Below are 21153 nucleotides of genomic sequence, written 5' to 3'. Positions count from 1 at the left end.
ATAGAGGAGAGTGGGAAGGGAGCTGTCCACACAGCAGGAATGGGGTGTTCCCTCCCCTCTGCTGTGAGAGGGATTAGAGGACCCTGGGAGAGCGGGGGGACCAGCCCCCCACTCCCCACCTACATGTTTACTGAGTGGGGATGCTCAGGCCCTGGTGCTCCTGTGGATCCATGAGAAGCTTGATGTTAAGGGTTCTTGGGACAAATTGACTGGACTGTCCTGGAGCTTGGTAGCGTTCATGAACAAAAAGTCTGGAGCCTGCTAAGTCTGGAAGATGTGGAAGGCAGGAAGCCGGCTGGAGCCCCTCCTCTTGATGGCAGGCTAAGGAGAAGGCAGAAGTAGGAGAGGTGTGCATGGCCACCATTTGGCTCACCGGGGATGCACTTGTGTCCTGTGGCTGGTACCCACGCCCAAGCATCTTGAATGAACCCACCTGAGAAAGCTGCCTGCCAGGCATTAGTAAGAGCTTATGAGGAGCAGACCTGAGGCTGGGGAGGATGGAGGGGGTTTGTTGAAACAGGTTAGCCAGAAATTGCACACTTTTGTCAAGGAACTCAAAATGGGTTCTATTAAAAATTCTCCCTAGGGCTTCCCTGTTGGTGCAGTGGTTGGGGGTCCGCCTGCCGATGCATGGGACGCGGGTTCATGCCCCGGTCCAGGAAGATCCCATGTGCCGTGGAGCGGCTGGGCCCGTGAGCCATGGCCGCTGAGCCTGCGCGTCTGGAGCCTGTGCTCCACAACGGGAGAGGCCACAACAGTGAGAGGCCCGCGTACCGCAAAAAAAAAAAAAAAAAAAAAAAGAGAGAATAAAAAAAGAAACTCTAGTTGTCATCAACCGAGATTAGCACGTAAGTTCATGGCTATACATGTGGATGAAAAATAGACACGAAATCATTTCAGATACAGGGTTTTTGTTTGTTTGTTTCTGTTTCAAGACACTTCACTTACTATATACTGTTGAGTCTTTCACACTGAACTCATAACCAACAGCACTATAACTCATACCTGAAGGAAGCTTTTGCCGCACACATATTTTCTCCATAAGACACCTCACCGCCTTCTGGGAACGAACAGTAGCGAGCCGGGTGTTTTGTTGTTGTTAATTTAAATCTATTATGGATGCATGTTATATATACCTTTTGCATGTTGAATGTACACATTCTTAGAAAGGAACAATGTGTCTGAGACACCACTCCATGTCAAAAACTGCACATCATTAGTCATCAACTTTGAGTTTTCCTCATTCTAGCCTAGGAGATGTGGCAGAAGGAAAGAAAAAATTTTAAAAAAGCCTACAAGATCTGTCCCAGACACATCTATTTCAGCAGAAAGAAGACACACCAGGCAAACAAAGCAACAAATACTGAAAACAGACATAGGTTGTTATTAATAGAAAGTAGAATAAGATTTTGGAGACCTTATAAAATATTCAAGTGGCGTCCTTTTAATAGACTGTTAACTAGAGGCACTTTATCCCTGGCCAGGTGTCAATACAAGGAGCTTTAAGGAAAACAAACAAACAAAACCCCCCAATTTAAGCTCCAGGGTTTGGCTAACTTGAATCCTGAATTTAATGACATCATATCTTGTCATTCAACGTCTCCCACAGGATGTGGATTTCCCTGACCTTGTGTAATAAAATGGTGAATGCAGAATACCGGAGAACAGCTGTTCTACCCAAAAGGAGAGAAAGTGGAGACGAGAGAAGTGTGACCTGAACATGGGTCAGATTCTGTGAGGTCAACAAGCCGCCTTTGACACAAGCTTTCAACACATCTGATCAGCCTCTGGCACGTGGATTCCTCTGTGTGAATAACTGTGGGAGGCACGTAGTGGCTGCCCACCCTAGACAGGACAGATGTTTTCAGTTTGCTAAGGTTCGCATCCCTCCCTAGGGTCTAAATGTCCACTGCCACCTGTTTTCACGCTTGAACTGAGCATATGCACCTATGTTACCAGCCTGGCCCTTTTTTGTAGGCCCTTGAATCTGTAACCCATCAATTTAAAAAAATCCAGACATTCCCTATGCTATTTTTTTCTTTTTTTTTTTTGTGGGCCTCTCACTGCTATGGCCTCTCCCGTTGCGGAGCACAGGCTCTGGACGCGCAGGCTCAGCGGCCATGGCTCACGGGCCCAGCCACTCCGCGGCACGTGGGATCTTCCCGGACCGGGGCACAAACCCATGTCCCCTGCATCGGCAGGCAGACTCTCAACCACTGCACCACCAGGGAAGCCCTATTTTTTTTTTTTTTAATAAGACTTGGCTTACAGTTTTAACATCATTAAGGTATAAGGGGTTTGGGGTTTGGGTATTTGAAAACCCTTCCTTGACTAAAAAGGCCACATCATTTAGTAGCGATAAGAGCGTCCATCTACCAAGTGTACACCGTTGAATGTCTGATCTTCAGCTGTGCTGCTCAGTGTTGTCAAGTTCCAACCAGACATCTGAGTTGACAACTACTGACTGGCCACAATCCGTGTCGAGTTACTGACATGAGTCTGCAATTTTCTTTTCTAGCATGTCATGGCAAATTCCATGGGTATGAGGTCACCAAAAGAAAAGACAGATAGAGGGCAAAATGCAAATGTGTTAGGCTAAGCACTTTTCAAGAATTAGTTTTTTAAGTACTTTTTAACTTCTGAAATTCTACGCTGCCATTTGCCAGAAAGCAATACATGGGGTCACGAGACAAATACTAGCTGGGGCTGAGGGGAATTGGAACATTTATATTTATTTATATTCAAATAGGTGCAGTGTATTTGCCATCTTATGGCTCTCAATAATTTATATCTAAATTCACTAAAAATGATGCAGAATTATTTTAAAAGGTTATGGGCTGCCTGAATATGTAATCTTGAACCAGACTTTGCACAATCACCATGTCCTTGCCTAGGTTAGCTGCTCCCTTTGCTATCTTGACGGCCATGATGGAAACATCACAAGCCAGAGCAGCCTCTGACCTGCTATTTTAGGTGAAGGTTCTTGTTGTCTTGGGAAAACAATACTGCACAACAAACAAGTTTTCATGGGCCATTGCAGCAGCAGATTATCAGCCTCATCAGGAAAGCTGTAGGCAGGACCAGGAACAGTCATCTTCTGAGCCCTCTATTATCTAATATTTGGCAGTCAATCCCATCTGTCCTTCTTTTAAAGTGTATATCATATATACTTATAGCTTTGGTCATAATTTTTATAAATACAGACCATTTACACATCTGAAACTTCCAATTCTAACCCCTGAGCCAGTGCTCACAGAATTCCGATAGGAGTATTACGAATTCTCAAGGTCAAGAAGCCCCCTCTTTTAATTAGCATTGGGTGTGTTTTTACTCATATTCATGATCAGGATCTGAACAGGAAATTTTATTAAAAGGAGCCAGATTGCTTGCCTTTCCTCTCCATTAATTGGTTATGAATCTATTAAGCAGGAGTTGAATGGAAGGAATTCTGACACATGCTATGACATGGATGAGCTTGAAAACATTATGCTAAGTGGAAGAAGCCAGAAACAAAAGGCCACACTTGTATGATGTCATTTATGTGCAATGTCCAAAATAGGTGAATACACAGAAACAGAAAGCAGATTGGTAGTTCCTAGGGGCAGGGAGAAGGGGTGAACTGGGAGTAACTGTTTAATGGGTACAGAGTTTTCTTTGGGGGTGATGAAAATGTTTTGGAAATAGAAGTGGTGGTTGGACAATGTTGTGACTGTACTTAAACATTCACTTTAAAATGGTTAATTTTATGTTATGTGAATTTCAGTCAGAAAAATCTGTACCAAGAAGGTTTGCCCTTATACTGATTTCCTTAATTAAGTTGTAAACTTTAACCTGGTGAGGAATTTCATGATAAATCTTTAACTGGCTATGGTCACCCAGCAAACTGGGCTCTTACCAAAGAGGAAATCATACTTGAGTTTTACGTCAGTTTCTCAGATCCAGTACTCATTAGCCAATATCAGCTCATTGACTCTATTCCAAAGATAGAAAGAAGAAAAGAAAGGGTAGAATGTCAGTTTCAGTACTTTCCTCATGTGACCAGTCACTTAATACATACACAACTGAAGGTCACAGCAAGGGCAAACTGCAGTGAGACTTCAGTCTGGAATGGGCCTTTTATTTATTTACTTATATTTTTTATAAATTTATTTTTATTTATATTATTTATTTTTGGCTGCACTGGGTCTTCGTTGCTACGCATGGGCTTTCTCTAGTTGCAGCGAGCAGGGGCTACTCTTCGTTGCGCTACGTGGGCATCTCATTGTGGTGGCTTCTCTTGTTGCAGAGCACGGGCTCTAGGCGTGTGGGCTTCCGTAGTTGTGGCACACGGGCTCAGTAGCTGTGGCTCACAGGCTGTAGAGCGCAGGCTCAGTAGTTGTGGCGTACGGGCTTAGCTGCTCCACAGCATGTGGGATCCTCCCGGACCAGGACTCGAGCCCATGTCCCCTGCATTGGCAGGTGGATTCTTAACCACTGCACCACCAGGGAAGTCCCTTTTTTTAAATTTAACATTATTTTTATTTTTGATGTGCTTTGGTTTTAAATAGGTAATACATACACATAGTTAAACTTTTTTTTTCATGTAGTAAAAATAATTCCTTTCCTTCCCTATCTCCCTGCTACTGCTTCCTTTCTTCTGGAGATAAGCACTAAGAGTAATTTCTCAGTATCCCTCTGAGGACAGTCTATAGGAATATACAACTATAGACATACACAGCAGTCCTTTGAACAGCTAAGTCTTTACTGCTGCTGAAAAATTAAACTGGGGAATAACCACGCTTCCAATCATTAAAATTCTAGTTTTACTGATAAGTTGTCAGAAGGTGCGGGTCTTATTACATAAAAGACGTATCTAGTGAAATGAAAACAGCAAAGAACAAAATACCATTAACTTGCCAACCACTGAAACATTTTTTTGTACCCATTTTCCCTTTTTGCCCCTTAGTTGGACCCATTCCCTATAAGGCGGGAACTTTTCTTCCTTTCTTGCAACCGAGATAATCCAGGTTCTGGTTAAGTGAAAAGATATGTCACTCTGGGATCTTTATGTCTGACTCATAATTGTAACAGGTTTCAGTCTGAAAAATCTAAATTCCTTTTTGCAACATACCTTGTCCTCCCGCAATGAATCTTTGGCTACTATGTCAATTCCAAAGTCTCTCAACAGTCTAATCCATACCCAGTAGAGCAATACTGGAACTGCCATGTCAGGTTAGACCCTGTCCTTCCAGGCCAGGGGCTGGCACCCTAAGTGCCCAGACAGGTGAGGCCTCTCTAACCTCACACTCAAAGTTGGGAAATACATTCCCTGACACTTCTACTGAAAAAAAAAAACCCCAAATCAAAAAAACCTTGTGATGCTGTCATCAGCCGAATTCTCTAAAGCAATAGCTCCTTCCCCTTTTATTAAATAAGAGGAAAGACTTGTAAATAAGATGAGAAAATGAACATTTAAACATGCCGGTACACCTTGCCCTCATGCACCCAAGCTGTACTATGTAATTTTACAAAACCACAAAAGCCATTGTCACCATCGTCATTCAAGTAGTATTCAGAACTCAACATTCCAGACCTGGGAGCTGAGATTTATTACCTGAAAGGCTCTCCTGGGATGGCATCAATTTACCCACTAAATGAACATTCATGTACTTGCTGTGTGCACAGTGCTATTCTTAGGGAAAAAATAAATAAAAGAGCTTGTCATTAGGTAGCTCATAGTCTGGTTGGAGAGAAAAAGATGCAAAGAGCTAGGGGAGCTATGTGGTAATAACTGTCACAATAGAAGTGCAAAGCACAGCTTTGGCCGGGACACCTGTGAGCTGGCCCTGTAGCCAGGGAGCCTAAGCAAATTCAAAGCTTTCAATCTTTTGTGTGACACTCAAAAGAACAAATGATGTTTGATGAGAAGACACATGACCAAAATGCTATGGGAAGAATTTATGCGAAGTTGTACATGTGTCTATAGCACTTAGAGCAAAATCCAGAAGCATATCCACCAACATGTTAACAGAGGTAATCTCATTGTGATGGGATTTCGGGCGATTTTCATCTCCTTCTTTGTACTTTTCTGTAAAATTTGTATTGTTTTACAATGAACACTTAAACCCATTTAAAAAGAGAAGATTGTTATTAGCTCTGTTTAGAGCTAAAGATGGCTTTGATTCAATTCCTGGAGTGTTTATCTAGGGCTTTATGTGCTAGACCTTGTGTAAGAGAGAAGGACAGCAGGGTCCTTATCTTTAATGAGTTCATGAACTTGGTGGTGGAGGTGGGCACACATTTAAACAATTAAAATGCAACAGGTTATGTACCAATGTTGGTTTTTTAATTGTGACATGTATCACCGTAATACATGATGATAACTGTGCAGTAAAGAATTTGGCTGGTGCCAGGAACACAGTAGGTGCTCAAAGAAATGCTCATTGAATGAATGAATGACATCCATATCTTTCTTTGACTTAGTCCTTTCATTCATCTTCCTCACCTTTTCTCACGGCCATTACCTGTACCCACAACCAATGGTATCCCCAGCTCTGATCACTGATGTCAAATCACTGATTTTGCACACCACCATTGCCATTACCACCTTAATCTTTCTAGAACATTGTTTTCATCTGGTTGTCCTCCAGGTTAAGCCAAGCTCCACATTGCCAAACCCCTCAAAGCCTCCAGAGACCTGGCGCCCTTGCTCTAACTTTCCAGATTTTCTTCTCAGGACGTGGAAGAACAAAGCCTTTGCTCTGTCTGGGTTCCCCCTGTGCTGTTTTTACAAGTACCCTCCCCACATTTAGACTGTCCTCCCACGTAGTAGTATCTTATTTAATTCCCGTAACAACCCTTGGGAGTAGCTATCTTCCGATTTTCAGATGAGAGCATGAAGGTTCTGAGACATCCAATAGCTTGTCCATGACTTCATGGCTAGGAAGAAGCAGGACCAGGAGTGAAACCCAAGCCCTCTGAAAGGTAGAGCCCACATTTGAAACCAGCATGCTACGCTCTCTTCTTCTGTTCCTTTCTGATTCTGAGTTATCTCTAAGCTCAAGTTCTAGTCTTGTAACTTCCTTAAAGAACAATGGTTAACATTTGGATGAGCTTATTAGGTATCATGAATCTTTTAAGTACTTTACTTATATGACCCCAGAACAACCCAATGAGAAAGGAACTATTATTATTTGTTTCAATTTCATTTATTTATTTTTGGCTGCCTTGGGTCCCCATTGCTGTGTGTGGGCTCCTCATTGTGGTGGCTTCTCTTGTCGCGGAGCATGGGCTTCAGTAGTTGTGGCACACGGGCTCAGTAGTCATGGCACACGGGCCCAGCCGCTCCGCGGCATGTGGGATACTCCCGGACCAGGGCTCGAACCCATGTCCCCTGCACTGGCAGGCGGATTCCCAACCATTGCACCACGAGGGAAGCCCAAGAAAGGAACTATTATTGTTTCCTATTTTATAGGCAAAGAAACGCTGGCAGAGATTGAGTTCTCAAGGCCACACAGCCTGTATGTGGTAGAACTGGGATAAAAACCAGCCATCAACCTGTCCAGAACCCACACTCTTTAGCAGAAGCCTGCCAAGCCTCCTCTGCCATCCTATCCTACTGGAAGAAAGTGTCTCAAGAAGGTGGGGCTGATCTGTTTTGGAGCCCTTCCGCAAAACCCGTCACCATGAGTCAAAACCCAACAGTCCATGGGTTGTATGTGTGCATGTGTTCCTGCCTTCAATGGTTTTACATATTGGTGGAAATATCAAATGAACAGAAAAGACAGCCACCGTGAACGGTAGAGTGAAAAACGCACAGTCACAAAAAGCAAAGATTGTCCTACACAAAAATTCAGAAGTCAATGCGTGAACAGTAAGTTTTTGTTTTATAAGTAGTCAGTACTTTTATCTATTTACTTATTTAATCCTACGAGGTAGGTACCTATTGCCATCCCATTTTACGGAAGAGGACCTGGAGGATGGAGAGGTCAGGAGATGGCTAGAGCCAGAGCCTGCCCCAGGCAGTCAGATGCCAGCATCAGATCGTCACCACTCCACCTATTGTAGGGGCCTCAGCAGACAATCCCACTCAACCTGCAAATGTTTTTTTGAGAGAGAACATAGATAAAAAAAAAAAAAATCATCTTGCAACTATTAAAAGCTATTGCACCAAATAGAAAAGTAAAATAATTGAAAAATTCTTCCTCTCCTTTGAAAACATGCACAGGACTGTTTATCTGAAATGATTTAAATTCAGTCCAAGCAGAGCATTTGCCCCAATACGTTAGGAGTTCCAATTGCAGTTGGAGCAATGGCAATGCTGTACAGAGGGGGTAAAGGAGAGGAAGATGGGTTTGGATGTATGTGTGTGTGGGGGGGGTGTTCATCGCATCAATCTGCCAAACCCACACACAATCAGACACTAGTCAGACACCCTTTGAAATGGAAAGGGTGATCGTAGACAGCAACCCACTTCTGTTCAGATGCCTGAAATAGACCAGAGCCGTGCAGGAAGCAACATCCAAAGCCGATTCCCTGCTCTCTAGGTTGTCACACACAGACTCCCCCTCACGTGGCTCCTTACGCCACAAGAACCAGTCCCTCAATTACTGGCAGATACATGGAATGGAGTGAAGTTAGGCCTTAAAGGAGTGTCAGTAAACTTCTGGGAGAGCATCATGTTTTCTGGACATACATTTTTATTTCTAAAGAATGAATCAGCTAGACATGGGCAATTGATTTTTTTTTATCATTTATAAAAGCAGTTTAATTGATGTTCATTGTAACCCTGTGAGGCAATGTTTACTATTATCTCCATGCTATATAATGTTTGTTGCTTATTGAATTCAAATTGCATTAGACTGGGTGCAGCAACAGTTTTTACTAATTCAAGGGCAATAATCTTTAATTGAAGTAGTTTGTTTCTATGAATAACTTCCTGATGGTTTCTATTCACCAAACCTTGCTACACCAGGGAGGCAACTGTGGCACACAGAAAGCACACAGCCCTTGCAGGCAGACACTCGAGTAAATCCGCAGACAAGTCAGGTCACTGCTCCAAGGCTCAGCACCCCGCATCTTTGGAAATCAGAGAGTGATACCTACATTATGCAATAAATATCCGGGACAGTAACATGGCATCTGGAGCCTGGGTTTGTATCCCGACTCTACCACTGTGTAACCTTGGGCAAATTATTTAACATCTATGTCCCTTTGTTTCTTCATCTGTGAAAAGGGGATAGTTTTAGTACCAACCTATAGGGTGGTTTTGAGGATTAAATGAGTTAAAATTTGTACACCAGCTACACAGTGCCTGATCACAGTGAGTACTGTGCAAATGTTTTAAGAAGAAAATAAAATAAAGGTGAGAAGAGTTACTGTAATGTGGAAGAAAGCACCAAGCAGAGTACCCAAGACATCACAGGCACTCCACTGGGACGTCTCCCTAAATTAGAGCAACACAGACATGGTGGCCCCTGAGTAGCTGAAATTGCACCTCTACTGAGTAAGCTCTAACAGAGCCTATTTTGTGTTAGTTCTCATCACATCATTGACTTGCTTCCATTGGCCACTCTTCACTTCTTCTCTCCCTCTCACACTGTCTTCACCTCCTATTCAGTGATTATGGAAAACCAGCCACAGAATGTGAAATAAAATTTCGGTTCAGAAGAGCAAACTCATTTGTGAAAGAACATTTCAAAGGAAAGAGAGGACCTTGGCTCTCTGATCTATGTCACCAACACTGTGAACATTAGCAAAGAAAAGTTTCATGATTTGCCTTTCTTTAGGAAGCTTTGCCAAGTTACATTATTTTTTAAAAAATAAGAATCAAAGTAACATCAGTATAGTTTTAAAATATAGGGCATTTCTTAAAGAATTACAAAGAATAACCAAGTGTTTTCTAATTATGCGCCAACGAATTTCAGAAACTTGCTGAAAATTCACTTGCTCTTGTACTTGTGTGCCTGCCTCCTTTGGGTACTTTGCATGTGTGTATCCATATATAAGAGCTCTCTTTTTGACAGACACCCACACCCACGCGCCCCAGAAATGCTATTTGAGTACTTATCTAAACAGACAAGTACTTGTTGAAAATAAAAATGTTCTGACCAAAGCAACTGCACAGAGAAAAGGGATTTCATCCATTGGGAGCAAAGGAGAAAATACGATTTGGTCCAACAATTTGCACACACGCAATAACTGTTAAATCTAGCATTAGAAATGTAATGAATTTGAGTCTGATACATTTTTATACTTAGAATTTTAATTTCTTTTTTATGTGCATAACAACTATGTCATATAGAAAAAGAAAATATAAATAAAGCAAAACAATGTTTAATAAAAATTGGAATAACCATTTTGGTGGAGCTATGATTAGGAAATATGCTTCCAAATTACATGGAGGAAGAGGACTGGAAGCCTTTAAAAATATCCTCCTTCTGTTTCTTAAACCAACCAATGAGGAGTATTAGATGAAACAAAAAGACAGCCCCAAACTCGCAGTCAGAAGCCCTGCCTCTAACCCTACCTTATTATTGGATAGCTTGTGTGACCTTGAATATCCTCATGGGCTGCAATATCCTCCCCTATCAAGAAAGACAGTTGGACTAAAGGACTCCACTGAATTTGAGGATGCAGCCAGTCCTATAATAGGCCTATGGACATGATCTTCTGTTATAGATTGTCGTCCTATCCTGGGACTCATAACATCCTCTTTTTCTTAACTAGACTGAAGAATTCCTGCAAAGTTTTTTGGTAACATACTTTCAAAGCAAGCCCTCTCAAGCAAGGGGTACCTATTCTCAACCTAGGTCACCTTCCCAATGACCTGCAGGGGGCAGAGTAGGTAAGCACAGGGAGGGACTTGAAACCGTATTGGGGGTCTTGGATAGTGTCTTGTTTTGTAGCCCTTATCCTACCCAGGCTGCTGTTATTTATTAGTAGGGCATATAAATCCACATGCTAAGGATCTGATCATGTGTGTTGAATAAGATGCACTAACACATTTATTTTCTTCTTTTCTCCCAATGGTCAAAATCCAATTTCTATGTAAATACGTTTGGTCATAACATTCTTATTTTTAACAGGTATAACTCTTCTACTTTAACAGGAGGATTTGGAAGTGCTGTTAAAAATTACAAGAAATTCCTCCGGAGCAGAAGGGGCTTATCTCATTCTTATGTGCTGAGGCTGGCAGGGTTTAAAGGCATTTGTTCTCTGAGGATGGGCACAATACACAGAAACCGAGGCAAACCTCTATCTAGTCCATGTCCTAAAGCCCCAGGAAACAGAGGGAAGGAGAGCTTCCTTGCTTGCTGTCCTGAGTTCAGAATCCCTCTCACTTCAGAGTGAACTGACCTACCCAATGTTATTTACTACAAGAAATACTGCAATTTGCCACTATTTTTAATTGGAAGGAAGTTGGTTTTCTTTGGATTCATACAGGTCAGACAAGCCTTGTCATCAAGAATTACCAATCCCATGATGTATGGATAGCTTGTCCCATACTTTCTTCCGATCTCGCCTTGGGTGACACTTTTTAAGAGTGGTCTCCCTGATTGCCCCATACAAACACAGACCCATTGACCTGCTTTTTCTTCCTACTTTAATTTTCTTCACGTATTAGATATTTTTGTACATGCATTCATTGTCTACCTGCTCCTACTAAAAAAGAAGCTTCCTGAGGATTCTGAGTATGTTCTGTCCACGCCTGTATCTCTAGTGTGAATGACACACACATTGTACGTGCTCAGCAAATTATCTGTTCAGTGAATAAATGTCAGAAACCCTCCAGGTGAATAAAGAATACTTAAGGGTGATAAAGAATAAAGAATTATTTAAGAGTAAATAATAACCACCACATTTGCCCAAGGCACTGCGGGGATAGCTTTTCTAATACACAGAGACATCAATCACAGCACCACCAAACGCTCTCACAGCTTAACCTCCGTGACCAGAGAGGGGCGTTTCTGATGTAATAGTTAATAATTCTTTTTCCTTCATTTACTATCAAAATACACAGTGTGATGTCCAATTCTACTTCTGTCCTTTTGAAATAAGGGAGATGCTTCTCACTGCATGGGTTTTAGTGAAGGTTTCTCCACGCATCACGTTTTACAATTGAAAACGCCTTAGATATAGGCCTACTCTTGGCTCCGGCTACCGGAGTTTCTCAAAAAGGAAGGTACCTGCCTAAGCTACCTTTGAGGAATGAAGGAATTCATGTCAACAGGTGGCTGGGGCACTTACTGCCAGAGCAGGAGGCTTCTTTAGGGCTGGAAGACATCGGCTGTGCACACAGTTGGCAAAGGCAGTCTCTCCCATTGAACGTGACTCGGTCACCGGGTGGAAACGGGCGCCTGGAGACAGAAAGACATTGCCCTCAAGGTTACTGCAGCAATTTCATTCCTCTTCCTCACCCCTGCTTGGCTGGCCTCCGGTGCCAATTCACTGCTTCGAAGAGGAGCCAAACCATTTGAAATGCAGCCTGAAGCCAGCCAGCCAGCTGGATCCAGTCCAAACAAACACACAAACGTGCCTCATTTTGAGAGGAAAGGAGAATGCGCAGCTTCTGCGGGCAACCAGATAGTAAAATGATACCGTTTACCTCCACTCATTAGCGGAGGGATGTTCCAACAAGTCACCTAGCAGGGCACACACAGTACAATTTTCCTTTTCCAAATGGAAACACCTCCAGGAAGAAATATTTTAAATGCCATGGATTCCTATTCAAGCTTAAGGCCCTTCCCCAAGAGAACTGGTTGCAGGTCAAGCATTAACTCTTTAAGTTCCCTGGACCAACGTGATAATTATGCTGAATTAGACTTGGTCCTGGACGTCTGAATGGGCGAACTAAATATCTCACAGTGCTAGGGGCCCAGTCCCTTATAAACTTGGAGAAATACGAAGATGCGATAAATATCTGTTTAAAAATTAGTATTAGCTTCTTTTCAGAAAGATATTTTCCTTTCACATTAGATATTCATCAATAACAGCACACGTTGCAAAAATATTGCCTTCTTCAGGTACGTTATCAGTTTCTTCTGCTCCCACTTCAGCAGGCAGATAGCTTTAAAAAAAGTCATTAATTAATAGCCATATGACAGTTTCCACGCCTACTTTCTTGCAACTGACCAATTTGCCAATGATCTTCATCATGAGTTTTCAAATGTGTGATTCTGTCAATCAGGAAATTTGAAACTCATAAGCCAAACATCCCCACACATCTGAGTCAGAAGCAATTTCTTAAGAACAAATTCAAGCTTCTGGACATGTTTTACGCTCACAGCTGCCTTAAGTTGCCCTTCGGCCGCCTAACAGTTGTTGATTAACCATAATGCACGCACAGATAGTAAATTTGGACTTAACTCCACAAACGTGCTTGCTGCCAGTCATCAAGGAGAGTTTTAAACTCTCACACCGCCAAATTTTAGAAGCGCTGAGTTGAGGTGGTCTCTCCTCTCCTCTTCTCTCCTGGTGCCGTGTTACTTTCCGTTGCTCAGCTAAGGCCCAGAGAGGTTAAGCAACTTGTGTGGATTGACCAGCTAGGGAGACCAAGCCACAGGCAGGTGCAGGTGGTATCCACCAACTCAGAACTTGCTCTGTCTTTAATAATCAAAGTCACACTCTGGTGGATACCAACAGGCCTATGCTTCACACTTATTAAGTAAAACCAAGCAAGCCTCCAAACTGCTCTGTAAGGAGGCCCTCAGGGGGTGAAGAGTCCGCAGACACAATAAGCTCAGGTTCTTTGCCTCTGATCAGGGCCAGGACCAGGGTGAGGGCAGCGAGGCAACCGAGGCAAAGCATCTAAGGAGGCCCCCGCTGTCAGAAGTGCTGCATGACCCAGGAGTAAGCACCCCTTTAAACTGTGCGCCCAGGAGCCTCCCTGGCTTCACCCTAGTCCAGGCCCTGCATCTGATCTAAGCTTCTATTTTTTTTTTTTTTTAAGCTTCTATTTTTAAACTTGAACCCCACACAGATCCACCATGGGACAAACCAGAGTCCAGTTCTCAACAATGCGACCACGTCTTATGAATTTTGAATTTTGTTATTTCATGAATGACCCCCCTTCATTTCCCTACGTCCTCTGCCCATATGGGTTCACTTCCTCCTGACATTTGCCCAAATGTTTGTAATAGGAGAACTGGATTTACAGTCAGAACACCTGAGTTCAAATCTTGGCCTTGCGATGTGAGGGACTGGGAAAATCCCTTACACTCTGAGTCTCAAAGTCACTCATAAGTAGGGATACGAATTCCTGACTGACTCCGCAGAATTGTTCAGAGGGTTAAATTAATTTCTACATGAACGCAATTTGTAAACTGTAAAGGTGGCCTCCTCAGAGGAAACTGACATCATTCAGCAGCAGCAACAGTGGGCACCTCTCTGCTGGCTCAAACATGCAGGGACAGGACTACAGCTGATAAATGTTTGTCCGTTACCAACTTGAAGCAATGATCTCTCAGGGCCAAGATCAGGAAGCCTCTTGGAGTTTACCTGGGCCAGCGCCCTCCAACCTGACTGAGTCTCCTCCTCCTTGGTGGCCCTTCAGAAACCACTAAATTATCATGAGAGTTAGGAAGGAGAAAGGCTAGAAACGGATATTTTAAAGAGACCCTCCCTAGGGGATTCCAGTGACCATCCAGGTTTGGGGAATCACTTGTATGCAGTTCACAGCCTCTCACCTTACAGATGAGACAACTGCTGTGGAAAAGTTAGCTCACATAGGTCTCAAATCAGCCCAGGAAGCAGGACCAGGACTCAGGTCTCCCGAATGCCAGTCCAGGCTCTTAACCAGGCTGTGAGCCACAGCCTGAAAAAGGAGAGGTCAAGAGGAAGCTTTGCTTTTGATTAAATACAGAAAAAAATTCAGCTCATTAACCCAGAATTTTTAAATTATGATTTAAAAATATATATAATTTTAAAATGGGCTAATAGTTATATAAAGTTATTAAAATAATTTGATTATGAATATTTCATCTAAATCTTATTACAATCTATCCATGTGTATTATCTTGTTAATTAATTATACAAAATCATATTTACCCTTCTAGAGTTTACATCTCTCTGGCCTAGAAACATGAAATGCTGAAAAACAAAACAAACTGAACTGTAGTTTTTACAAAGGCATAGCAAAATGGAGCGCACAGAATCAACACCATTCCAAAGGCATGGGATTGCCTGATTAGTATGGGTCCATTAAGTAGCTGATCCTTTATTGGTGAGTCTCCTCATTATAGGAATCGAACCCATTGTAAATTCTGTAATGTGTAGCACTCAAAACACAACAACAATGAACCACATTTTCCACTCACACTTCACACAGTTTCCTTCTTCTCTCTGACTGATCATTTTAATCAAGCTGCTTTGTGCAGTAAAGATCTAACCTTGGTGGATGATAGAGAGGAGGGGTTGGCAACTTTTCCCCTGAAAGATCAAATTGTAAATATATTTTTAGACTGTGCAGATCATAAGGTTTCTGTCACAACTGCTCAACTCTGCCACTGTCACTTGGAACCAGCCATAGACAATACATAAACAAACGGGCGTGGCTGTGTTCCAATAAAACTTTATTTACAAAACAGGTATTGGGTCTAATTTGGCCCATGGGGCAGTTTGCTCTCCCTGGTTATAGAGCAAATGCAACTATTTTACACACCCACTCCCACACACTGATACTTCCAAATAAGCTTCATCTTTCCAAGTATTTATGCCATTTCCTCCCATGTTTCCATTGCTCAAAGTGTCTCAAGATCTAGAGCTGCTTTCAGATTTGGTTTCAAGGCACTTAAAATCAGTCACATTATTTAGTGGAGGATATCACATATAAAGTTTCCTAAGTAAATTACTTTTTGACTAAGCCTGATAACACACTAGGAAAATAAAAACATCTAAAGGTGCATCAGAAAAAAATATTTTAAGACAAATGTATGATATCACTTTTATGTGGAATCTAAAAAAAATGATACAAATGAATTTATTTACAAAACAGAAATAGACTCACAGACATAGAAAACAAATTTATGGTTACCAAGGGGGAGGGATAAATTAGGAATTAACAGATATATACTACTATATATAAAATAGATAAACAACAAGGTCCTACTGTATAGCACAGGGAACTATATTCAATATCGTGTAATAATCTATAATGGAAAAGAATATGAAAAAGATATATGTGTATATTTGTATAACTGAATCACCTTGCTGTACACCTGGAACTAACACAACACTGTAAATCAAACTGTACTTCAATAAAAAAATTTTTTTTTAAAGAAAAGATATTTTAAGACTAAGTACAACTCAAGGGACTTCCCTGGTGGTCCAGTAGTTAAGACTCAACACTCCCAATGCAGGGGGCCCGGGTTCAATCCCTGTTCGGGGAACTAGATCCCACATGTGGCAACTAAAAGATCCTATATGCCACAGCTAAGACCAGGCACAGCCAAAATAAATAAATACTAAAAAAAAAAAAAAAAAAAAAAAAAAGAGACTAAGTACAACTCAAGACCAAAGCGCACATTCCAAGCTTTGACAGCAGAACCCAGCGCTTCTCTGTTGGGGAAAGCCACACTTACTTGCAGATCGTACAAGCAAAGCAGTTGGGATGGTAGGTCTTGCCCAGGGCGGTCACCACCTCTCCTTCCACAAACTCCCCGCAGCCATGGCAGCGCGTGCCATACATCCTCTGGTAGTCCAGGGTGCAGAGATACTCTCCGTTCTTTATGAAGAAGCCCCCTTGGGCCAGGTCACAGCCACACACTGTGGACAGACAAGTTCACATCTGGTCATCATGTGCCAAGCTGCTGGGCAGCAGTGCCTTCTACTGCGTGCTGCTAACTTACTCTATGATCTCAGCAGTATGGGGTTTGGGAGGGGGGACTGGTACAAAGAGCTATTTATTGTTGGGCTCTGATTCTCTCTTGCCTCCCTCCCCTTTTGCTTCCCTCCCCTTTGGGAGCTATGCAATGTCTCATGCAAGTAAAATCCATTGGCTAGGGCTCCACAGCTTCTGTGATATGTCTAAGATTCAGAGATAATCACTCTTTGATGGAAAGATACCTTTGGTTCACGCGGTCTCAAATATGAACAAAACTGTCTCTTGCAGTGCTATTCAGGAAAGCACGGCTTGCCCACACAACTGCTTGGTTTGGACCAAAAACTGTTACTGAGCTGAGTAATAAATTCCCACTACAGCAAAAGCTGAAATGTCCAGTGTCTATTTTTTCACACTCTGGAAATACTTTCCCATAGTTCTAAACAATTCAGACGGTTAATTTTCTCTTTGTGCAGTAAATAGGATAAGTCCATTATTTATATATTACAGAGAGAGATAAAAATGAACAAGCAGAAGAGGAAAGAAAAGGGAACATGTCCAAGATAAAACTGTCATTCAGGACCTCAGCACACGCAAAAGAGGCTGCTTTGCTGTGTCTGGATTTTGGCGTCTCTTTCAAAACTGTGCAGCTGTGAATTACGGAGATGGTGCAAAAAAAAGCAGGTCCTGGGATTCCAGGTGTGCATGTTCAGGCAAGACCAGAGCAGGACTCAGCAAATGGTCCAAAAATAAAGCCAAAGGCAGCCTCTGCGAGTAAAGATTTTCCACTGCCAAGTGACTGGGAAGCAACACCAAAGCTGGAAATCTCCATTCTTAACCTCTCTATCCCCAAGTTTGGATGACACTTCAGGGCCTCGGGCAAAGAATCCAGGATTTGTCCTGATTATTCCTGCAAGCAGTTGGTATGGGCACTCAGCTGGGGTAGGGAGAGGTGAGTTCAGTCACTAAATTGCTTTCCTAAGGACCTACTAGAACACATGGTAAGTTCCCATGACACATGAACACATCTAGAGGAACTAGTGTTGAGCACAGTAAGATTCTGACGGAATCTTACCGCCCCACCCTCAGTTAGCAGTCTCTACTAACGGCAAACTACTAAAGATACTCAAGGTGACGCAGAACCTACAACAAGCTTTCCACTGTGGGTTCATCTGTCTTTGTTTAGATCAACACTCCACAGCTATGACCTCCTTCTTTGCAATTTATAATCAAGTAACCCAAGATGATGGCCTGAGTCCGTCATGCCTGAAAATGACCACCATATAACCCTACTGTGATCACATTACCTGGAAACCAGCTTGTTCATCACCTGCCGCCTCCCTAACCTGCCAGTCCCCCACTGCTCCCACACCTGCCTTTTCCTTACCAAATGGTCCTGTGGGTCGAGAGAACTCAAGTATGGACTAAGCCTACTCTACCTGCAAATTCCTTCAACAACAATAAACACAATCCTGAGGCCACAGGACACCTTAGAGTTCTTTCTTCAATATTTTCCTATGTATTCTTTTTTATTTTCCCACAAGATGACAAAGCACTTCATGGGTAAGAGTCCTCAGCTTCACTTCTTTTGATTTGTCTTTAGGGACCTCCAACCACGGTATCTGATATAACACCGGGAACCAATTTTTGAATTATTATAAATTGAATCCAGCCTCAAACTTGGCAAATTCCCACTGGTTTCACTCCTCAGCGGCATCAAGCAGTTCCAATGACTCAGTTGCTCTTCCAAACCTGGGTATTTCTCAAAACCATGAAAGGTAACAAAATAAGGCATTTGGACTGCTAGTAATTCCCTTCAGTCTCTCTTCCAATCACCTAAGGTAGACAGAATGTAAAAATTCACAGATCCTTTATAAAAAGATCTGGTAGCAATAGGGTAATTATGGTAATACAGATTGTTGAGACAGCTCCAAAGCTAATTCTAAATATTTTAGAAATCCCTGTGTTCACCGCTTCCTTAGGGAACCTCTGCAGCCTCTCTAGTTCACAGGGTTTTGTGAAGTTGACACATCCTGTCCTTTAATAATAAAGTCTTAGTTTATATGAACCTAATATAGCCTTAAAAAATGACTTTTTAATTACTGTTGAGAGATGCCAAACTAAAAGCAAACTGTGCCTCTTCGCAGTTTGATTATTTCATTTGGCTTAGTCCTTTTTTTTTTTTTGGCGGTACGCCTCTCACTGTTGTGGCCTTTCCCGTTGTGGAGCACAGGCTCCGGACGCGCAGGCTCAGCGGCCATGGCTCACGGGCCCAGCCGCTCGGCGGCATGTGGGATCCTCCCGGACTGGGGCATGAACCCGTGTCCCCTGCATCGGCAGGCGGACTCCCAACCACTGCGCCACCAGGGAAGCCTTGGCTTAGTCCTTAAATTCAAAGCAGTGGCCCAAATTGGCTTACCAAACTGCACCACTGTTTCCGGTGGTTTATACACAAGGAAACCAGTGTTTGAAAACGGACTCACAGAGGCAGGGGTCATGAAGGGCACACACAGCAAGCAGTGAGAAGGAACGTCTGTACTGCTCAGACCTAAGAGTACTTAACATTATTACATTTCCTAAGACTGGACTAGTTGGGACGTAATCTCAGACTCTTCCCTCTCCAGGCTTTACTTGCCTGTTCCTCCTCTGACCACAACTTCTCAGTCTCCTTGGCCAGACCCCTAAATGCAAGTAACTCCCATGGATGTCACCTCCTTCCTCTAGAATACAAGGCCTCCCTGGGAACAGGTCTCATCCACTCTCAGAGCTTCAACTATGACTTTATGTGAAGGATTCTCAAATCTATGTCTTTATCTGTGATACCTTCCCCAAGCTGGGCAGAGACGGCACACCTAACTCAAACACAGCATTGTCAAAACAAACTCTACCTTCTCAGCTTCTCTGCCATCTCTTCTGAAACATTCTGCTATTCCCACTTTTAATAAAATGGCAGCGCTATGCATTCTCCCACTCTTACACCAAAATTTTCAACTGTCCACTAAATCCAATACATTTTCCCAAGAAAACATTTCTTTGATCCATTTCCCTCCTCTGCCTTCTTGCCATCTTTACTCAGGTCCTGGCCTTCAGCATCACTTTCTTGTATTAAAACAGCCTTATTATAACAGTTTGTGTACTGGCAAAAAAAAAAAACCCAAACCTGGGAACAACTCAAATTTCCATCAGCAGAGCAATAGTTGGATAAGTTACGCTATATCCAGTCTATGGAGTTTGTATTAAAAAGAATGGGTTAGATCAATATCTGTAACCTAGAGGCCCGTCCGGGACATATTATTAAAAGAGAAAATTTCACAAAGAATTTTAATAATCCCTTTTTTAAAAAGTCTACTTATGTTTTTATGAACGAGGAAAAGTGAGTTAAGACAAACATAGGGTTATTAAATGGGTTATCTCAGTAGGATGAAGAATTGTTAACTTTTTCTTCACATAACTATGTGTCAGCTCACTTTTTAAAATTATTTAATTTTGCTCATACACACATAACATAAAATGGACCATCTTAACCATTTTTAAGTGTATAGTTCAGTGACATTCAGCACATTCACACAGTTGTGCAGTCACCACTCCCATGCATCCACAGGACATCTTTCATCTTGCAAAACTGAAACTCTGGACCCATAAAACAATAACTCCTCATTCTCCCTCCCTCCCCCCAGCCCCTGGCAACCGCCACTCTACTTGCTGTCTCTAAGAATCTGACTATTCTTGGTGCCTATACAGGTAGAAGCTCACTTTAATAATAAGATGTTAAGGAAAATTATCCAAACCTTGTAAACAAGGTGAAGGAGAGAAGCGTGTTCCTCCAGTGTCATGCCGGAGTATTAACAGCTCACACAGAATTATTTCATGACCCAGGGCACTGGATCTGTGTTTGACAAGCTCTTTACTACTAATTAAAAGCCTGGACTTTGAAAGTTAACCATAACTTGTAGATTCTTGTTCGGTAGCTGTGCAGATGATTTCTGTCCAGATTTACTCTCCTGTTAGACTGCTAACCAGTTTTATATCTAACCCTGGCATCTTATCCCAACATCTTTTCTTGAATGCCTTTAAACCCATTCCTTTGGTTCTCCTTTGAACCAGCTTTACATTCTGCTAGTTCCTTCATTAATGAATTGACTAAGTCTCTGGTACATGTTCATTCCATATTTGTATGAGACTCATGTATTTAACTTTTTGAAAACTACACTTTGACAAAGGAGTTACTCTTTTTAACCAAAAATATCTAAAGGTGAACATTTTAAAAATTAAAAAAAACTTTTGGTCTATTTTATATTAACAGCTTTTCTGAGAATCCTTTTCACTGGTGGCGCAAAGTAAAACTTTCCCATCCA

General features: G+C 42.2%; 1 protein-coding gene across 8 annotated transcripts in view; it reads right to left on the bottom strand.

Annotated features, from left to right (window-relative positions):
• The window catches only part of ABLIM1 (actin binding LIM protein 1), a 319098-nt gene that overhangs the window by 106760 nt on the left and 191185 nt on the right, over nt 1-21153 (bottom strand). For all 8 annotated transcript variants that reach the window (XM_060286292.2, XM_060286291.1, XM_060286294.2 and 5 more), the window contains 2 exons: nt 16560-16743; nt 12229-12338 (listed from right to left, as the gene is read on the bottom strand). In XM_060286292.2, coding sequence (XP_060142275.1) covers nt 12229-12338; nt 16560-16743 — 294 coding nt within the window. The remainder of the gene's footprint in view (nt 1-12228; nt 12339-16559; nt 16744-21153) is intronic.

Source organism: Globicephala melas, chromosome 16, assembly GCF_963455315.2.
Source record: "Globicephala melas chromosome 16, mGloMel1.2, whole genome shotgun sequence".
In the NCBI taxonomy this organism is placed as follows: domain Eukaryota; kingdom Metazoa; phylum Chordata; class Mammalia; order Artiodactyla; family Delphinidae; genus Globicephala; species Globicephala melas.
Note: the sequence above shows the minus strand (reverse complement) of the source record. Positions and strands in the feature narration are given on the sequence as shown.